The following is a 20,201-nucleotide window of genomic DNA, read 5'->3' as shown; positions in this document are numbered from 1 at the left end:
CCTTGCAGCTGAACTCTTGTCGCTTTGTTCTCAACCCTAACTACAGCAGGTCTCTCCTGGCACTCTGGTTCATTACCTTATCAATACACACTCTCTGAAATCTCTTAAACTTTGCAGCAGCCTCTCTAACTTCTATCCATTCTATAAACCATATATATGTATATATACATATATACTGCCTACTGTATGACATGGGAGTTGTATTAGTAATTAAGACTGGAATAAAAGAACTTGTATTCACCCCAGCCAGGCTACCAAAGTAGGCAGCTTATATAACATTTCAGTCATTGAAAACCACTAAATCTTGTGGATTTACTGTTACTATGTCAATTGTTACACTGTGGAAAGCAGAATCATGTCAGCTTCTGGCATCTGTACTCCCTACTCTACTGGAACAGGGTCTATTCACACTAAACTAAGGAAGCATGTGCTTCTCCACAAGGGTTGGAAACTGTCTCTCAAAGGCTAAAAGAAATCCTTTAGGGTTTTTAGACCATTAACAGTATCTTATTCCTATAATTTTAACACAGTAACATGAAAACAGTGATACATAAACTAAATGTGAACCTGTGACTGTATACTAATAAAACTTGGTTTATGAATATAAAAGCTTATATAATTTTCAAGTCACAAATATTATTTTAATTTTTAACCTAACTTTTAAAAAAATATAAAAACCGTTTGTACTGGCTGTTTTTTTTTTTTAAAGATTTATTTTATTTATTTTATGTGTATGAGTACACTGTAACTGTACAGATGGCTGTGAGCCATCATGTGTATGGCTGCTGGGAACTGAACTCAGGACCTCTGCCAGCCTGGCTCTCTCCGATGTAATTTGCTGCAGCTGTCTTCAGATGCACCAGAAGAGGGCGTCCGATCTCATTACGGGTGGTTGTGAGCCACCATGTGGTTGCTGGGATCCGAACTCAGGACCTTCGGAAGAGCAGTCAGTGCTCTTACCTGCTGAGCCATCTCGCCAGCCCTGTACTGGCTGTTTTGCGTGTCAACCTGACCCAAGCTGGAGTTATCACAGAGAAAGGAGCTTTAGTTGAGGAAATGTCTATTCCAACTTAAGGCATTTTCTCAGTTTCTTCAAGGGGACAAGGTTGTGAAGCATTGTGAATGGTGCCATCCCTGGGCTGGTGGTCCTGAGTTCTATAAAAAGGCAAGCTGAACAAGCCAGGGGAAGCAATCCAGTAAGCAGCACCCTTCCATGGCCTCTACATCAGCTCCTGCCTCCAGTTCCTGCCCTGTGTGAGTTCCTATCTTGACTTCCTTCAGTGATGAACCACAATGTGGAAGTGTGAGCTGAATAAACCCTTTCCTCCCCAACTTGCTTCTTAAGTCATGGTGTTTGTTGCAGTAACAGAAACTCTAACTAAGAAACCATTCTTTACAGACTACACAAAAAGCAGGGGTAGGACAGATTTAGCCCTAGGCTGTAAGGACATCAATGCCTACTTCATAACAGATGCTCTGATCTGAACATGCTCAACCACCTAAGCAGCCCCTATGATTCTGTAATGCCTCTTCCTGTACACAATGAGTCTCAAGGTACCCAGCCATGTCTTCTAGGCTAACATCAAAGTTAAAAAAGAAGCTCAAGGGCTACAAATCTATTCTGCAGAGTGGCTGAAAAGACCACAGGTGCCACTCTTCTTAGAAGACTCAGAATAGAGAACAAGCTAAAAGAGGAGGTTGGATAGAGAACTCACTGTTCCAATTGGCGAAGAGGGTCCGAAGAGAGAAGCCACTGAGTGTCAGCTCCCTCAGCTGGTTCCGCTCACAATGCAGCTGCTCCAAGCTACATAAGGGGCTAAGGTCCAAATCAGTCAACTCATTGTCCCGCAAATCCATGTGAGTGATGTGTTTATTTCCTTCCAGATTTTCAATAATCACTGTTTTCAAGTGGTTCATCCTTAATATTCAGAAATAGGAAAATAATTGAAAAGAATTTCTATTATGGGTTTAGAAATGCAGAAGAGAGGTATGACCCTTTCCTCTCTTTACTGAACTTGAGAATTTCACTACTTGCTTCATTTTTCAAGGTACTATATACAGAAAGCAACCAGTTAATTTTTAGAAAAAGAAGCCAAGATCCAGCTAAGTTAGAACCAGAGAACGCATACACAAACTAGACAGAAAAAAGGCAATATTCATGAAGGGGTAATGCTTATATCCAAGTACTTAGTAAGGTCAGGTGGGGAAGGGGAGGACAAGGAGATGGTCATGCTCTGGAGTAAGTGAGAAGCTAAGAAAGGAAGAGCTTCCCTTTCCTGTGGTTACGCCTCCTTCTCTACTGCTAAGACTCACATGCACTAAGGAGAAAAAAGAATCTGAATGCACAGGATGGTTCAAACGCAGACTTCATACACTGTTTCTGGCTCTTGTCTCTTCACCTACATGACAGCACAAACCAGCGGGTTCTCCTCCTCCTGTGTGCTACTAACTCCCGGGCTGCGTCTTTCCAGGGCTTCCCAGAGTGTCAGACCACATGGTAGATAACTTTTATCACCTTCCCTTAGAGAAAGATGCTCACTGTAAAGTAAAGCTCCTAAGGTTTAGTAGTGAAGCCTTGCATAGGTCAACTATAGCACAATGTTACCAAGAAAAAGAGTGACTCAACAGAAAAATGGTCACGTTTACAGAAAACTAGAGACCACGAGTCCACATACAAAATGATGTTCAACATCACTCATAAATAAGCAAACACTCATCAAACGATGAACTACAGTCCCTTCTACCTGCCAGTAAAGGAAAAAAATACTCCTGAATCCAGGATGGATAAAGGTCCAAGGAGATGGAAATTCTCATAAATGTTGCTGAAAGAGGAAGCCAAGACAACCTTGGGCAATTTAAATCTGTCTCTGACAGACCCGCTAGATCCTTTTTCTCTCTGCTATTGGAGGAATAATGAAGTTTTACTGCAGATCTGAGAGCATCTATTTTCCCACTGTTCTAAAGAAACACTTATGAGGAGAAGACATCAGGGTCCTTCCCAGCAAAGCTAAACACGTTCTCGCAGAGCGCCTCACCTCAGATCCACATGTTTAACATGGCTCATCCTGGTCAGCACCCCTAGGTTCAGGATTTCCAAACGGTTTCCTGCCATAACCACTTTATCTAACATGGTGAGTTTCTCCAAAACTTCAGGAATTTGACTGAAATTGTTGAAGGAAATCCCCAGAGAAGTGAGCTGCTGCAGGTTTCCCAACTCATCTGGCAGAGCCGTGAGGACGTTGCCATCGAGGCTGAGAGTCTGAAGACTGGAAAACAAACAAGCCTGCATTGTGGAACAACTCACACAGACAGCGCCAACAACAGGAGTTATGATTCATTATTAAGCCATGACAGTAATTACTAACAATTCAAACATTACAAAACTCCCCCAAATCTTGGCCCATGGAGAGTAAACAGAAGTTAGACATAATTTCTAAAGATGGGCCTTCAGATACTACATAAACATCCAGGGTTTCTGCTGCTGATAAGGGAAGAATGGGTCACTGCTTGGTGGCATGGTCACATCTGGCATCAAGAGCCATTAATAGAATCTTGATAAGAATGTGACTTATCTCACTATGAAAGCTCAAAGTGCTAACAGCACTCTAAGACTGGAGGATGTCTCCTGCAAAAGAAGAATCTAGAAGAAGCCAACACTTACTTTAGCAGATTACCAATCTGACTGGGCAAGTCATGAAATCCATTACAAGAAAGGTTGAGTTCAGTCAGTGTAGAAATCTCACACAGCAACACAGGAAACAGTCCAAGTTTATTATGGGATAAGTTCAGGCCCTTCAGTTGAGAAAATCTGAAGAACAAAGGCACAATACAGACTGTATCTCCATAAACCCACTATGATGGCATGAATAACTAAGATACCCACTATATGTCTATACAGGAACTATCAATGGACTGTGATGGTATTTTTTTACTGTTTTATTATTGCTGTTGAAGACCTTCTATGTAGCCCAAACTGGCCTAGAACTCACAATGTAGCATATGCTGGTCTCAAACTCAAAATATTGCCTCCATTTGCAAAGTAGTAGGATTGCAGACATGTGCTATCACAACCAGCTATCTATATAAAATATGCACCATATAATTTGTTCTAAAAACATGTTTTCATTTATGTGCTAAATGTTGTATGGAGACAGGATAGCAAAGTGGTTAAAATACAGAGCATGCAAAAAAAAAAAAAAAATACAGAGAATGCTGCCAAAAGGTCAAGAGAGTTCTAAAATGAGGTGGAAAATACACATGGGAACTCATGCTACCACAGCGCCTTTCTATCAAGTCACACTTGATACCTTTAAAGTCATTTTACTAAATGTCTACATGGAAAATACAAAATTTACTCTACTCAGATACCACAATAGCTAACAAAAAACAGTGCATTAAAAGCAACTCTTTTTATACTCAAAGTATATTGGCTTGAATATCATTTGAAATAAATGAGTCAGGTGAGCTTGAAAACATGAGGCAGCCTTGTGTTATAATGTATGTGATCCACATAAACCTGTATTGTTGCCATTTGTGCAGTCAAAGTTTCTATATTATCTTACCTCAAGATAATGTGGCCACAGGATGGGTGTGTGGAACATCATGTTTTCTATAAATAAGATGATAGGCCAAAGGCACTGCTCTCCTGCTTTGAGAAAGGAACCCATGGTACCTAACACTAAGACTCCTCTTTCAAACCTCAGCTTCTGATATCCAGGTGACCTGAGTCTGATTACTTATTATTCTTTGCCCAGGTTCCTTGACTTCAGAATCTCTGGCAAGCTCTCTAACTGGACCAATTCTACTTTCGGGCAACTGGAAATGCTAAAGACTGACTTCCTTAATATTACACCTTATCTTAATTTACTATTCAAATATAAGTCAAATACCTGTATCATAACTAAATATATTCTTGTATCTGTAAAAGATTAGATTATAAATACCTGTGTTTTTCTCAATATTATACCAGGATTATAAGAATTATGTTATTAACATGAGTAAATAAAACATCATTTTAATGTTATTTTTTATTCATCATGTAATGTACAACACTTTGCTTTGATTTTCAATTTCTCCCTTCCACAGCAAAAACCCACAATCACATCTTGTCATTATTCATGGGTATCCAGTTTTTGTGTCTTGTGTAGTTTCTTGAGACAGGGTCTCACTAAAAATAACCCATACTGGTCTCTCACTCACTTAACATAGCCCAGGCTGGTCTCTCATGCTGTTTTAGCTGAAAATATGAGGTGGGATGTGGAGAGAACAGGAAGGTAAAATATGTTCTAAGAAAGAAGATAAACACATAGATCACACAGTCTTGTAGGGTGAGATGGCTTGATTATCAGATGAGAAAAGTTTCACAGGTGTCAAAGGACTGGTGGGAGTAAATACACAGGAGAGAGAAAGCCTGCTCCAGCCTGAAGCCATTTCAATTCAAAACTTTTGATTAAAAAATGTCCACATATGGAATCTCTCAATCTGCCGTGGCTACAGATGATGCTTTCTCATAAATGTCAAACATGTTTTAGCATTAATAGAAAGATTATCCCAAGCCTGGCATTGGGGTGCATGCCATTAATGCCAGTATCCTGAAGGCTGAGGCAGGCAGATCTCTGTGAGTTCAAGGTCAGCTTGGTCTACATAAGTGAGTTCCAGGCCAGTTTGAAACCCTATCTCATAACAAAAGAAAAACAAATCACCAAAAAGTAGTATCAAAATCAATGGAAAGTCCTTGTAGTCTTTGAAACATAACATCCCACCCCCCTCCTGTTTTATAGGGAAGAATAAGAAGAAAAGAGATTTGTGTGAATAAAAATTTTGCTTCTTCAAAAAGGAGTGGAAATTTAGAAAACATGATAGAAAGTGCCAACTGGTTTGTACTCAGAGGTTCATGTGATGGAAGTATGGCCCCAGCGTGGCGGGACTGAGAGTGGTAGACCTGTCAGAGGTGAGAATACTTGTCTAGTACACACAGGGTTCTGGGCTCAATCAATAACCAACCTCACCAAAATAAACAAACAAATATGTAAATAAGGAAGAGGAAGTAATTAAGGCACTGAACCCTCTGTCCTGGGAAAGGATTACACAGTGAGTTAGTTCCCAAAAGAATGAGTTGCTCTAAAACAGTCAGCACGGACCACCAACTATCCCTGGTCTCCTGTCTTGCCATCCTACCTCTCCTGCCATGTGGGCTCCTATCATCCACCATGCTATGCTGCAGCAAATTCACCATCTCTTACATTTAAACCTCTCCTCTTTATACATTAGCCAACCTCTGGTTATTTTGTTATAGAAATGAAGAATGATGTAATCCAGTAAACTTGTCTACTTAAAGTATGACCCACTAAGCTACTGATTGTAACTCAGTTTCAGCATACTAGTCTGGAAACCTCTTCCCTACATACTTGTAGAGTGTGTCAAGGCCCCCCGGTCTTTCTAATTGCATGAAGTTGTGTCTCAGGTTGAGGTAGGTGATATCTTGACTGTAGAAGAGATGCTCAGGAACCTCCTCAAGGCTGTAACATGAGAGGTCCACAGTGCTGATCCGCTGGGACACCACCTGAGAAGAGCAGAGAGAAAAGCCTTCTGAGTTGTCGTCTGCTTTCACAACATAGGCCAGAATGGCATTTATGCAAAAGGTGCTAACTAAACTAGGAGAGGGGAAAAAGTAGGGATTCTATAATTTATTTATAAAAACCAGTTGATTTTTACTTTTCCCTAAAACTATAAGCTGCTTAAAAAACCAAAGGTATAAGCCTATAATTCTAGCACTGGGGAAGTGGAAGCAGGATGATCAGTAAATCAAACCCAGCCCTGGTTACATAGAGAAATTAAGGCCAGCCTATCAAAAAAACAAGAAACCTAAAACAAAAACCCTATGGTACAACAAGCATAGTGAGTCCCATGCTTGGGAGACTGAGGAGGAGGATCACTAGAACGCTGCGTACCCTAGGCTACAGAATAAATTTCAGGCTGGCCAAGACAATATAAGTAAGCCACTGTCTTTAATAAAAAGGAAAGAAGGAAGGAAGAGAAAAAAGCTGCTCATGTCTCTATAAAGGATTAAAATTTCATATTTCAAATCAGAAGCAATGTTAAGATAATTCAAAATTGCTAAGTTTTAATAAGAGACAGTGTGGGACAAAATGCCTTTTGTAGTCTTTTCTTCTACTGAAAGCATACACACTGCTGAATATGCCAAAGATGCCCAAGAAACAGTAACTTCTCCTTAAAGAGACAGAAGGATGGAAGTTACTCACAACTGAAACCAGTTTTTACAAAGAACAGATTTTATAGCTGATATAGCAACAACAGACCAGTAAACTGAATCAAGTCTTCAAAATCCATAATGTGTTTAAAAACACATGAGGAAAGGCACTTGTGTCCTGAGACATGAAGAGTCCAAAGAGCACAAGTCTTAGAGATGCAGTGCACTTCAGTGTCATATCTTCAATAGCTAAGCAGAGCTATGCTGAAATGCCAATTATCCTCAACATACCAGAAGACGGATTTGTGAAAGAATCACAGGTCATGTCCCATCAATAAATTCACCTTTTAAGTGGTTCATCAAGGCTGCTCTAACAATGTACAGAGCAAGAAGCACCAGGCTATATGCTAGGGAGCAGATGTGTCAATCAGTGACTACTGTGGCAGATGGGAAGCAATGGAAATCTCATGTCTCAGTTCCTTTAAAGGTCTAATTTCATTAAGCCATAACTCTGTCTAAGACCCACCTCACAAACATGGTACAGACAGAAATGTACCTGGAAACATTTGATACCATTTTCTACTATGATAATACAAAAATAGTAAAGACCCACTGAAATTCCATTATTATATTCATTGTGCGCTAAGAAAGACCAAGTGTAACACTAAGGATGGTCACTTGCTGCTACATCCTCATCTCCTATCAAAGCTTCCAACCTTAGACGCCTGCCGTTGCCATCTCTGGTACTCAGCCAAAGTCTCAAAGCTGACATGATAGGTCTGAGCTTGGGCTCCAGCTGAGCTGAAAGCAAGGGAGTGTTGCCGGCGCTTCACTTCTTCTATCTGAAGAAGAGGAGGGAAAAAAATCAGAACTACTAATCAGAAACAATGGTCAAAAAGCAGTAATAAAACATACTTTTAAAATGGCAAAGAATCTGAGCAGACTTTTCTCCAAATAATATACACAAATAACCAACAAGAACACGAAACAATGATCAATATCAACAGCCATTATGGAGAGGTAAATCAAAGTACCACAAAGGCTGTGTGGGGTACACACCTATAATACCAGCACCCAGGGAGCAGATGCAGAGAGAATCCCAAGTACATCTGGGCTACCTAAACATCCTTGTCTCAGAAAGGACTTTCCCCTAACTGCAACAACTCCACTTACACCGATCTGCTAAAGCTGCTCTTCCTACACATGAGCCACTTCTCTCTTTGGCATCTTACTTTGGATGACATTGCTTCTGAATCTTGGCAGACCAGCTACAAATTTATAAGTTATACTTGCAAATCAATCCATTCTAGTGCTGACTAAAGATAGAACCTAGTGGCAGAAACACAAAATACTTTGAGCTAAAAAGAAGCACACTGTAAAGATTAAATAAAACTAAAACTTTCTGTAACACTTAATTGTGGTATTCACAACATAATCATGTTCATTGGTAAGAAATCAGTACAACTATAGAAACTGATGGCAAAACAAAGAATTTCATTGAAACCAACAGATATTCTAGAATAATCTTTTAAATATATTACTATGGGAAACTGGAGAGATAACTCACTAATTAAGAGCACTTGATGCTCTTGCAGAGTTCTGATCCTAACATGTTGGATGGTTCACAGCCATCTGTAACTCCAGTCCTGTGGGATCTGATGCCCTCTCTAGCCTGGAAGAGCATCAGGTGCACATATGGTGCATATATGCACAAATAGACAAAACTCATATACATAAAATAAAAAGGGAAAGGAAAATAATTTTTAAAAAATTAAGTGAATTTCATTTTAGATATATTAAATTATACCTCTGTACAGTTTAAGGAAGAAGAAAAAAAAAACTTTGCCAGGTGGTGTGGCATACATCTGTAACCCCAGCATTGAGGGGCAGAAGAAGGCAGATCTCTAGGAGTGCCAGGCCTACCAGGGATATGTAGTGAGACTCTGCCTCAAACAAACAAACAAACAAACAAATAAAAAGACTAATGGAAAAAGCTTTGTAAGTAAATGATAAAAGAAAAAATCCACCATTTATAGTTAATAATTTTCAAAGTTGTACATATGTAAAATTACAAGGTCAATTCACATAATACCAAATTAACATAATTACACAGAAATGCTGGCTTTAATATCTACTAATGAGTAATTCACAACACTTTCTCAGTATTTGACTATGTATGATTCTCTAAATTTGTATATAAAGTATTCCAATGTAAAATCTACTTTTTAGATTTTAGCTTTCACTTTTATTAATGTGCATATGTCTGTGGCTGTGTGGGCCTTCATATGTTATGGGCCCATGAAGGCCAGAAGAGAGTATGGGACTCTTTGGGACTGGAGTTAAAGACGGATGTAAGCTGCCATGTGGGTGCCTCTGGGAACTGAACCTGGGTCCTCTGTAAGAACAATGGCACAATGCTGAGCCATATCTACAGCCCAATATTTTTAAATTTGAGTAATAATATTTCTATTCCCAAGGTTTACACTGAATCCTCCCCAAGATTCTGATTTCAGAATTGTTGTTCTATTCACAACATCTTAAATATACTTATTCTCAAGGTTTTTCAGTGTATCCACTGATTTCTACCTCAGTCTGAAATGAGTTTATTTTTTGATTATTATGTTTATAGTTATCTTGGCAGCAAGCACTTTTGCCCTCTGAGTCATCTCTCCAATCCACATTACCTGTCTTTTTATTTAATACACGTATTATGTTTATACTGCTGTGTATCTAGACCAATTACATATTTCAAAGGTCATTTTGTCATAATCCTCTTCAGTTCACACTGGTTATGCCAATCAAGCTTCAAAACATTATATCTAGCATCCTATTAATACTAACCTACTAGGATCACCTATCACTCTGTTTAACTAGCAATGAACTTTTTCTTGACAGATACAGACATGTCATACTTCCCTGGCTGTTGAATTGGGGCTTATGACCACCCAAGTCTCATATTTTAAACTAATAGGTAAAAAGAAGACACCTGAAAGAACCTATGTTGGTGAAGGATATTGGCAGCTATTTCTAGTTCCCAAAGGCAGCTTCTTTGTAGCCGCCTTGGTGTTATCAGCTATAGCACCTAGTTCCTAAATGTGGAAGCACACAGTTCTGCAACAGAACTTGGGGAATAGAGAGTTCTGGAACCTCCCAAGAGTCTCTAATACAATCATTTTATAATGTTCCTATTGGCATCTATGGAAAATCAGGCAGGATGTTTCCTTTCCTTTCCCTTTCCTGTTTCCCCATTTTCCTTTCCTCTCCTCTCCTTTTGTTTCGTTTCCTTTCCTTTATTTCCTCAAATGCTGGGGACAAAATTCAGGGACTCAAACATGCTAGACAAGCATTGTACCACTAAGCTACAGCCTACGGCCTAGCACACAGTCAGTCAGTCAGTCAGTCAGTCTGTCAGTCTGTGTGTGTGTGTGTGTGTGTGTGCATTCATGTGTCATACACATGTATACATGTGGTGGCCAGAGAACCACCTGGGAAGCCATTCCTCAGGAGCAGTACACCTTGTCTGAACAGATTCTCTGATTCACCTGAAGCTTGATAATAAGGCTAGGTTGGCAGGGTGACAAGTCCCCAGGACCTGCTTATCATTGCTTCCTCAGAACTCAGAGTACAAGCATGCTCCAGCACCCTTGGATTTGTTGTTGTTATTATTGTTGGTTCATTTGGTTTTTAAACAGGGGCTCTGAAGATCTAATTGAGGCCCCCAAATCCTACTTCACCAACTGAACAATTTCCCCAACACACTCTTGACATTTCCTTAATAAGCAAGGTAACATTTAAAATTTGTAAATCTTACCTTTCCCCCAACCAGAGGCAAAATGTGCATCTTTCCAGTCTGACAGTCCTTCACTGAAGAAACAATAAGGCAGGTACCACAGAGAACAACTAGGCGCTCAGCCCATTTGTGCAGCTGGGTCTTTCCTTTGCGTACATTATAGATGCCAGACAGTAAGATCCGATCCAGATGATCCATCTGGCATGGTTTTTCTGAAAACAAAACAGTGTTTCAGAATGTACCATTAAAGTAACATAATACTGAAAGAGAAAAGGAAAGTGCCCCTGCCAACATCCAGTAGCCCTATTTATAGATATGAGGAAGAAGCAATATGGGTTTTACAAAATAAGATCTTGGTCTTAAAATAACACCCACCACTGCACTTATATAGTGGAAATAGGCTCTACCTCGGATGTCACTGTTAACCCTTCTCCAAACAGGCACCTTTCTCAAAAGGGTCTAGATCATGGACTTTGGGTTCAGATACACTGGAACCTGAATGTAAGTTATAGCACTCCCTTCAATTACCTGGCCCACTGAGCTTACTTTCCTCAGAGTTTAGATTAGATTCTATCATCTTGTCTTGAATTTTATTAACCTATCTTCCAGGGTGTTCTTGTGAAAAAGTAAAATAACATTAAGTACTGAGCATAATGGGGCTACAAAAGATATATGAAATAAATAACAGTCATTAATACCAATCTATTTTAGAATGAAGAATGTAAAATGTAAGAGTTCTCTAACTCTGTCTATAATCTTCCACTCTCTGGCTCTTGTAAGAAAAGCCTCTGAGTAGTATTTCAATCAACTGCTCACACCGCAGAAGCAGACATACACAGGAGCATCTCTTCCTTCAAGCATCCTCCTTTCCATCATGTTCATATGACTGAGATACAATGAGCAAAACAACACTGAGACCAAGATGCAAGGCTCTTTGTAAAGGCACATAGACAAGTGCAGCTCAGCTGTCAAAAGTGCCTAAATTGAACCCCCAAAATCCACAATCAAAGGACAGAATCAACCCCTACAAGCTCTCCTGACTCCACATTTACACTTTGGAAAACATGTGCTTGTACACACGCATAATCAGTCAATAAAAATCAAAATAAGTAACCAAGGGAAGCAGCAAAAATAATGAATGGTACAAACAGCAAACAGCTCTGCAGAGATCACATGACTGAGTGACCCGTGTGCCCTCAGGCTCCACTCTGCTCACTTACCCAAGCCTTTCTGCACATGTAAGATGAAGAAATGGGTCATACATATACTTCAGACGCACAACTGCATTTCTCAAAAGGCTGTTAACAGCAGATTTACTAATGAACTTACAGACTGTAAGCTGATTCCTCTGCCTGCATTCTAATTTCCTCTCCTTAGGAAGTCTGGTTCTACCAGATCTGTATTTCCTAAGTTTCCTCTACCAGCCAGACATTCCCAATTAAGTGTTCATCAACACTTAAAATGAAGAGATACATACTAAAAAGACAATAGGAACTATTGATCAAAAGTTAATAAGCTTGAGAAGTATAAAAAATTAAATACAGATGACATATTTTATTTTACTTAATTAAGCAAGATTTCTTTAAATATGAACACAAAAATTATAAATATACAATATACATATAAAATAAGAGTAAAAAAATACAGACTATAAAAGTAATGTATTGTGTAGTGGGATGTTTTCTCTAGAGAGTATATCTACATTTTCAAGAATTATTTTTATGATTTGTTAAATTGTGTGTGTGTGTGTGTGCATATGTGCATGAATAAACATGGCTGCAGATGCTAAAGGCATCAGCTCTCCCTGCAGCTAGAGCTAGAGACAGCTGTGAGCCACTGGGTACTGGGTACCACCACTACTATATTTTAACAAATAAGTTTCAGATATACAAATTAATCTGAAGCAGCATATTTTTTTTCAATTTTAAGAAAAAACACATTTTTAAAATTTATTTTATGTAAGTACACTGTTGCTATCTTCAGACACACCACAAGAGGGCATCAGATCACATTACAGAAAGTTGTGAGCTACATGTGGAGGCTAGGCATTGAATGCAGGACTTCTTGAAGAGCAGCCCATCTTAACAGCTGAGCCATCTCTCTAGCCCTCCACACACACAAAAATTAATTTTTTTTAAGATTTATTTATTATTATTATAAATGAGTACACTGTAGCTGTCTTCAGACACACCAGAAGAAGGATTCAGATTTCATTATGGATGGTTGTGAGCCACCATGTGGTTGCTGGGATTTGAACTCATGACCTTCGGAAGAGCAGTCGGTGCTCTTGCCCGCTGAGCCATCTCACCAGCCCCAAAAATTAATTTTTAACAATGTTACTTGATACTGAAAGAAATGTAGAAAACTGTATTCTCAAGTTCTACTGAACAAAGCGCTTACTGGTATCACATATTTGTATAATTTAGAAACATTTAGTCAAAATGTACAATGTATGCCTATAATAACTCAAAAGTTCTACTCATGTGACTTATACTCAGGAAGTCAGCCTGTTCCCTTTCTCCACAGTCATTTCCTACTGTCTTTAGATTTGTCATTTCTAATGCATATATCCTATATAGTACAGGTTAAACCACCACAACAGGATATACTGGCTCAAACATAACCTCTAACTCTGCCCAGGTGGGCATTCTTGGTAGCAAGAGATCAATACTGTTACTCAGAATGTAAGGATGACAGTTATATTTGTAACATCTGACTTGAGTACTGTTCTGGCTATTGTCATGCAGGCCTTCAAAGGAGGAAAAGAACACTGAGGAACAGAACAAGGTGTAGAAGTGGCACTCATGAAGTGCACTTCCTGTACTGAAGAAAACAGTCTGGGCAATCATATGCAATCCACAACTCTGCTACTCAGGACCTAAATATACAAACTCTTGCCTCGCACTCGCACACTTCTAAACAATAAATAAACACAAAATTTATGTGTTTGAATTTCTGGGTGTTCAGGAGGGTCTTGTTGTATTGGGTTTTTTGAAACAGAATCATAGGTACCACAGACTGCTCTTAACTTAAACTTAAAATGTAGCCAAGATTGCCCTTCAATTCCTGATCCTTTTGCTTCTACTACCCAAGCACTGAGAGTATAGCTATGTGCCACCTTGCCCCGCTTCTTTGTGATTTATGAGAATTAATCATCAACTTGACTGGATTCAGAATCACCATAGAAACATATCTCTGAATGCATCTATTAAGAGATTCTCAGAAAGATTTACACTAAATGTGGGTAGCCCCAGCCTATAGACTAGGTTCACAGAGAACCAAGCACCAGCATCCTCTCTGCTTCCAGTGGATGCAATGTAACCAGCTGCCTCCCAATCCTGCTGCCAAGACCTCCCCTCAAACTGTGAGTCAAAATAAACGTCTTTAAATTAGACGTTGAAAGTGGCAGGCTCACTCTCACCTGGCATCATTCTAACAGGTGTCTTTACCACAACAAGGACAGTGACTAACACAGAATTCTTGTTCATGGCTTCTCAGTTGCATTTATACTCTTCATACAAAGTATTTTAAACAATGTAGGCAGATACCACAGTGAAGAAAGAAACATCCTGAGCTGCTCACCTACAACCACAACTTCTCAACAAATCACATCCTTGAGATTCCTTTTCTTCTCAAACAAATAAAGGGTAAAAGACCATATTTCAAATCTTCATGACTGATCATGCCAACTACTTGACTTCAGCAAAAAATGTATCCCTGTGTCTGCCTCCCCATCCCTACAGCACTGGAGAGAGAACTCAGAGCTACACACAAGCAGGCAAGCACTCTACCACCGAGCTTCATCCTGAAGTCTTTTCCACAGCCTTTGTACTGGCCATCCTTTGTAGCTAGGGAACACAAAAAAGCTAACTGGTTTGAACTTAGGCCCCTCATGACCTTGGCCTCAACAACTATGTTCTATGTAATACATAGATTACAACAACTTTACCAACCAACAACTTTATACATGAAATATTTAAAACTGATTACTTAGCATTTTTCTCACAGATAATACTTAAAACATTTTCTTTCCTCCGGTTAACTCTGAATGTCTCTGGATTAAGGAACTGAGAAAAGAGGGAAACATTCTTTCACTGATAGTCTTGAGGTTTGTCCCACATTCTCTGGCTCTTGCCTTCCCCTTCTGAAATGCATGCTGTGGTTAATGACTCAGGTTGTTTGTTTGTTTGTTTAAGATTTTAAATTCTTTTTTAAAAATCATACGTGTGTGCAAGTGAGAACTGGTGCCCAGAGGCCAGAGGAGGGCGCCTGACCCCTGCAGGTGGTTCAGATTTGCCTGATATGGGTATTGGAAGCCTAACTTGTGTTCTTTAGAAGAGCAGTAAGTATTCTTAACAGATGAGCCATCTCTCCAGCCTCAATAAACAAAAGATGCTAAAAATGATGTTAACTTATCAAAAAGAAACTGAAGCCTGCATGTGTGCACATGGTGGATGTGGGGTCACCCTGGGTAAATTAGGTGCCATATCTAAGACACAGATAAGTAGTTCATGGAAAGTTTACATAGCAAGGAACTAACGTGTCCTACTAATGGTCAGAAAGGAACCAAGGCCTCTAACCAACAGTCTTTAATCAAGCCATAATAAAAGTGAATCCTCTCAAGGCTGGGGAGATCTCTCTATGGGTAAAGCTGCCTGCTTCCAAGCCTGGCCAACCTGACTTGAATCCCTAGGACCTATATGATGGAAGGAGAGAACTGACTCCCACAAGTTGCCCTTTGATCTTCTCATGCACACTATGGATATGTGTATATGTACATGAGCATACATATGCACACACATTCAAACACATACAAATGTAATACAAAGAAATTTTCAGTGATTGGGCTAGACAGATGACTCAGCAACTAAGAGTAGTTGCTGCTTTTAACACTCCTTTTAACAGACTCCATGTGCACTAGCCATGCGGATGGTAAGGTGCCTCCACATACATGTAAAATAAAAATTAGCAACAACAGGGCTGGCAAGATGGCTCAGCAGGTAAGAGCACTGACTGCTCTTCCAAAGGTCCTGTATTCAGATCCCAGCAACCACATGGTGGCTCACAACCATCCGTAATGAGATCTGACGCCCTCTTCTGGCTTGTCTGAAGACAGCTACAGTGTATTATGCTATAGCGAGCGGGGCCAGAGCAAGCTCACGGCCATCTGTACAGCTACAGTGTACTCATACACATAAAATAAATAAATAAAATCTAAAAAAAAAAAAAAAAACCAACCAAAAGTCATTAAAAGGGAACTAATGATTTAGCCGGGCAATGGTGGCACACTCCTTTAGTCCCAGCACTTGGGAGGCAGAGGCAGGTGGATTTCTGCGTTCAAAGCCAGGCTAGTCTACTGAGTGAGTTCCAGGACAGCCAGGGCTACACAGAAAAACCCTGTCTCGAAAAACCAAAAAAATAAAAAAATTAAAAAATAAAAAATAAGCAACAACAACAAAAGAAAAAAGAGCAAAAAAAAGAGCTGTGGGATCTTCAAGCCACAGATAACTGTCGCATGTCCCTAAACCTGAACATCCAGCTAAAACTATTCCTGTATTTCCAACCCATAGAAAGTACAAAATATACATTTGTTGTTACTGCATTTTGAGGCAAGTTGTTACATAGCCAAGAGATAATTCACTCTACCTGCCTTCTTGCCTACCTAGCTTCTTGTAATTTTTGGTTTGGCCATCAAATGTATATACTGCCTTTTTTTAAAAAATTACTTTCAAAATTCCTTTACTGAACATAAATTTCTCATTCAAATTACATTAGCTTATCTAAACTAACAGAGTACCTTTTAAGATTCCCTGTCTAGGACTGCCATAACCACCATCAAACACAAACTTATTCTTGTAGTTTACATTGGAGCTGTTCTCTTAAAGATATATTAAGATTCTGGTCATATGATGATTTATCAAGTTGTGTTGGAAAATAGGTGGCATCAGAGCCAACAGCTGTGCTATATCCTTATATGTAAAAGAAATCCCAAGGTATTTTAAGGCTCAACTTTCATCCTGGAATCAAAATACTGACTACATAAAGAACCCAGTTCAATCACAGTCAGGTAAGGAGCATGCTGTCATTTTACCTCAAGGATTGTAGTATTTGTTTTTTTTGGGTTTTTTGTTTTTTGTTTTGTTTTGTTTTGTTTTTGAGACAGGGTTTCTCTGTGTAGCCCTGGCTGTCCTGGAACTCACTCTGTAGACCAGGCTGGCCTCAAACTCAGAAATCCATCTGCCTCTACTTCCCAGGTACTGGGATTAAAGGCATGCGCCACCACTGCCCGGCGTAGTATTTGTTTTATTAACTTCATTATGTATATCTGGGTATGTGCATTTGGGAACAGGGCCCCCAGAGGCCTGAAGGAGTTACCAGTGGTTGGTTTTGACTCAACCACTGTATATGTGCTACAAACCAAAGTCAGGTCCTCTGTAAAAACAGCACATGTTCTTAACCTCTGAGCCATTTCTGCAGACCTCAGCTTGGGATTTTAAAAGCAAGTTTTATAGCAACAGATGGTTGCTGGTCCTACTTTTTCTCCAATTTGACTTCAAACTATCAACTATTCTCCCTCCACAAACCACTAAAGGATTCTATCTGCATTTCTCTCTCCTGGGATGTAGGCTCTCGCACACACACACGCACAAGCACAAACACAAACACACACACGTACATACACAGGCACGTGCGCATACGCACACTCACATCTCTCAAGAGTATGTACCTAAATGTATTAATTCCTACTCTACATTCCTACTCCATACTTCCATTTCCAATTACCTGAAAGCAATATGTACCACTTCAGTTTGTTAAAAATATCACCCATCCAACATCTTTTCTGGTTTCTACAGGTACCACAGACATGTGCACATGCAACATATTCACATACACTTTTTTTTTTCCTAAGACAGGTTTTCTCCGTGTAGTCCTGGCTGGCCTGGAACTGATCCTGTAGAGCAGGCTGGCCTCAGACTCAGAGATCTGATAGTGTCTGCCTCCCAAGTGCTGGGGTTAAAGGCATGCGCCCTCTGCTACCTCGAGGCTGTCAAAAATAAATCTTAAAAACTATAAATAAATAAAGCTAACCTGGCAAAGATATAAAAATAATTATAGTAAGTTTGGAACAAAAAAAGAATAAACATTTAAAGAGAAGATATTTTTACTGGTATTTTACTAATTTTAAAAAAATCTTGAGCCAGGCAGTGGTGGTGCATGCCTTTAATCCCAGCACTTGGAAGGCAGAGGCAGGTGGATTTCTGAGTTCGAGGCCAGCCTGGTCTACGGAGTGAGTTCCAGGACAGCCAGGGCTACACAGAGAAACCCTGTCTCGGGAAAAAAAAAAAAAAAATCTTGCTTTATTCTCTTCTTGTACTTATTTGTGTTTAGTTTCATTTCACTGACTTAAAAATAGCTTTTTATATCAAATACTTTTAGCAAACAGAAAGAGAAGATACAAATAATCAATTTAAAAGTAGTTAACATATTCACAAAGCTACTGATAAAGTCTTACCACCATAAAATCGAATCATACAGCTGAGGTCAGGGTTCGTAGCCTCCTCCTGTATGCGCACGGGATCTTCAAATCCCAGCCTGGATAAGTAATCGTAAACAATCTGGAGAGGCCGTTCAGTGGGCTCCAGTCTCCTGCTTACACAATTCAAAACATAATACATGGTAAGTAATAAAAATGTGTTTATTTTCCTCAGCTCTTGATTTCTTCTTTATTTTTTATTCCCAATCAAACAAGACTCTGTGTGTGTGTGTGTGCGCGCGTGCGCACATGCACTGTCACATGAGTGTGAAGGTGCACAGAGGGCAGTGGACAACATCAACTATCTTCCTCCATTGGTCCCCACTTATTCCCTGAGACAGCTCTCACTGACTTGCCTTTGGGCTAGACTGGCTGGTCAACCAACTCTTTGGATCCTCCTGCTTCTACCTTCCACTGTTGAGGCTACAAGCCCAGGCACATGCTCAGCTGCTCTGGGAAGTGGGTTCCCAACCCTGGCACTCAAGCATGTAGAATAAGCACTCTTGCCCATTGGGCTATCTACATAGCCAACAATCTGTCTTAATATCATACAACTAATCTATACAAGTGGTTTTCATAATGAGTCTCAGGATTCCTCTTGACACTGTGTGGACCACAAGAAGCTTCTGTTTACATAACACGCTATTCACTGATATAACTGAATTAAAAATTAAGAATTTCCAAAGATTTATTTATCTTAAAACAATTACACCTACTGTATACTAACATGAATTACTTAAAATATATTTTCAAAAACAAAGTTTAGTTTAAAAAGTGACACTTATTGCTTTTCATTTTTGTGAATTTATCTTTTTAGTTTTTGTTGTTTTGAGAAAGGGTCTCATGTAAGCTAGGCTGGCCTAGAACTCAGTATGTAGCTGAGGAAGACTTTAAACTCCTAATTCTTCTGTCTTTACCTCCAAGTGCTAGGATTATAGATGTATGTCACCACGCCCAGTCATTTTTTTTTTTTTTAAATTTCTTAACAGATGGTTTAACAGAAACAGCTGAAATTTCCTATCTCCTCTAGTCTGTGTGTTGGGGTAGTCTGCCATGGAGGGTCTGGAAAACATTACTGCATCCTTACAAGGGACTGCAAACAAAAAGGAAAATAAATACTATTTCAGAGTGGTTTCAACCTCAGATACCTCTTTAAAGACTCTCAAAAGCAATTCTGCTGGTATGTGCCTCCAAAAGCACAGCACTAGGGTCAGGCAGGAGGATTAACAGGTTGAGGTCAGTCTGAGCTATGAGATCCTGACTTAAAACACAAACAAACAAACAGACATACAAACAGGGATCAGGGAAACTCTCAGAGGGCTCCTGGGGTCCTCTGAATATTTCTGATCTAATTTAAAGACAGAAACAACAAAAATGTGAAATATAAATTATGCTCATCCATAACTAATTTCAAACAAGCTACACACACAGACACACATGTAGACTGTATTTCCTACTCTGCTCCAGGCACCAGATGTCTCCACTGGCTTTACAGAAGATATTTTCAAAACACCTGGGAATGAATGCCACAATAATCCCTCCCCCTAAAACATTTTTTTACTACAAGCTTAGACTGAAAGCTAAGGCTCCTGGTGATTCTGCATTTTAAATCAGATTTAAGATACTTTGAAAATACTACGCCAGGTGGTGGTGGTGCACACCTTTAA

The 20,201-nt window shown here is 39.5% G+C and overlaps 1 protein-coding gene across 3 annotated transcripts in view; it reads right to left on the bottom strand.

The window, feature by feature from the left end:
* Phlpp2 (PH domain and leucine rich repeat protein phosphatase 2) overlaps nucleotides 1-20,201 on the bottom strand; it is a 73,219-nt gene that overhangs the window by 28,139 nt on the left and 24,879 nt on the right. For 2 of the 3 annotated variants that reach the window (XM_031341401.1, XM_031341403.1), the window contains 7 exons: nucleotides 18,514-18,647; nucleotides 11,022-11,212; nucleotides 7,927-8,052; nucleotides 6,408-6,562; nucleotides 3,662-3,808; nucleotides 3,036-3,266; nucleotides 1,716-1,918 (listed from right to left, as the gene is read on the bottom strand). In XM_031341401.1, the coding sequence (XP_031197261.1) occupies nucleotides 1,716-1,918; nucleotides 3,036-3,266; nucleotides 3,662-3,808; nucleotides 6,408-6,562; nucleotides 7,927-8,052; nucleotides 11,022-11,212; nucleotides 18,514-18,647 (1,187 nt within the window). The remainder of the gene's footprint in view (nucleotides 1-1,715; nucleotides 1,919-3,035; nucleotides 3,267-3,661; nucleotides 3,809-6,407; nucleotides 6,563-7,926; nucleotides 8,053-11,021; nucleotides 11,213-18,513; nucleotides 18,648-20,201) is intronic. The other variant, XM_031341402.1, reaches the window with a different exon arrangement.

The sequence above is a fragment of the Mastomys coucha genome, unplaced genomic scaffold (assembly GCF_008632895.1).
Source record: "Mastomys coucha isolate ucsf_1 unplaced genomic scaffold, UCSF_Mcou_1 pScaffold22, whole genome shotgun sequence".
Classification (NCBI taxonomy): domain Eukaryota; kingdom Metazoa; phylum Chordata; class Mammalia; order Rodentia; family Muridae; genus Mastomys; species Mastomys coucha.
The sequence above is the reverse complement of the archived record's forward strand: the minus strand, read 5'-3'. Positions and strand labels throughout refer to the sequence as shown.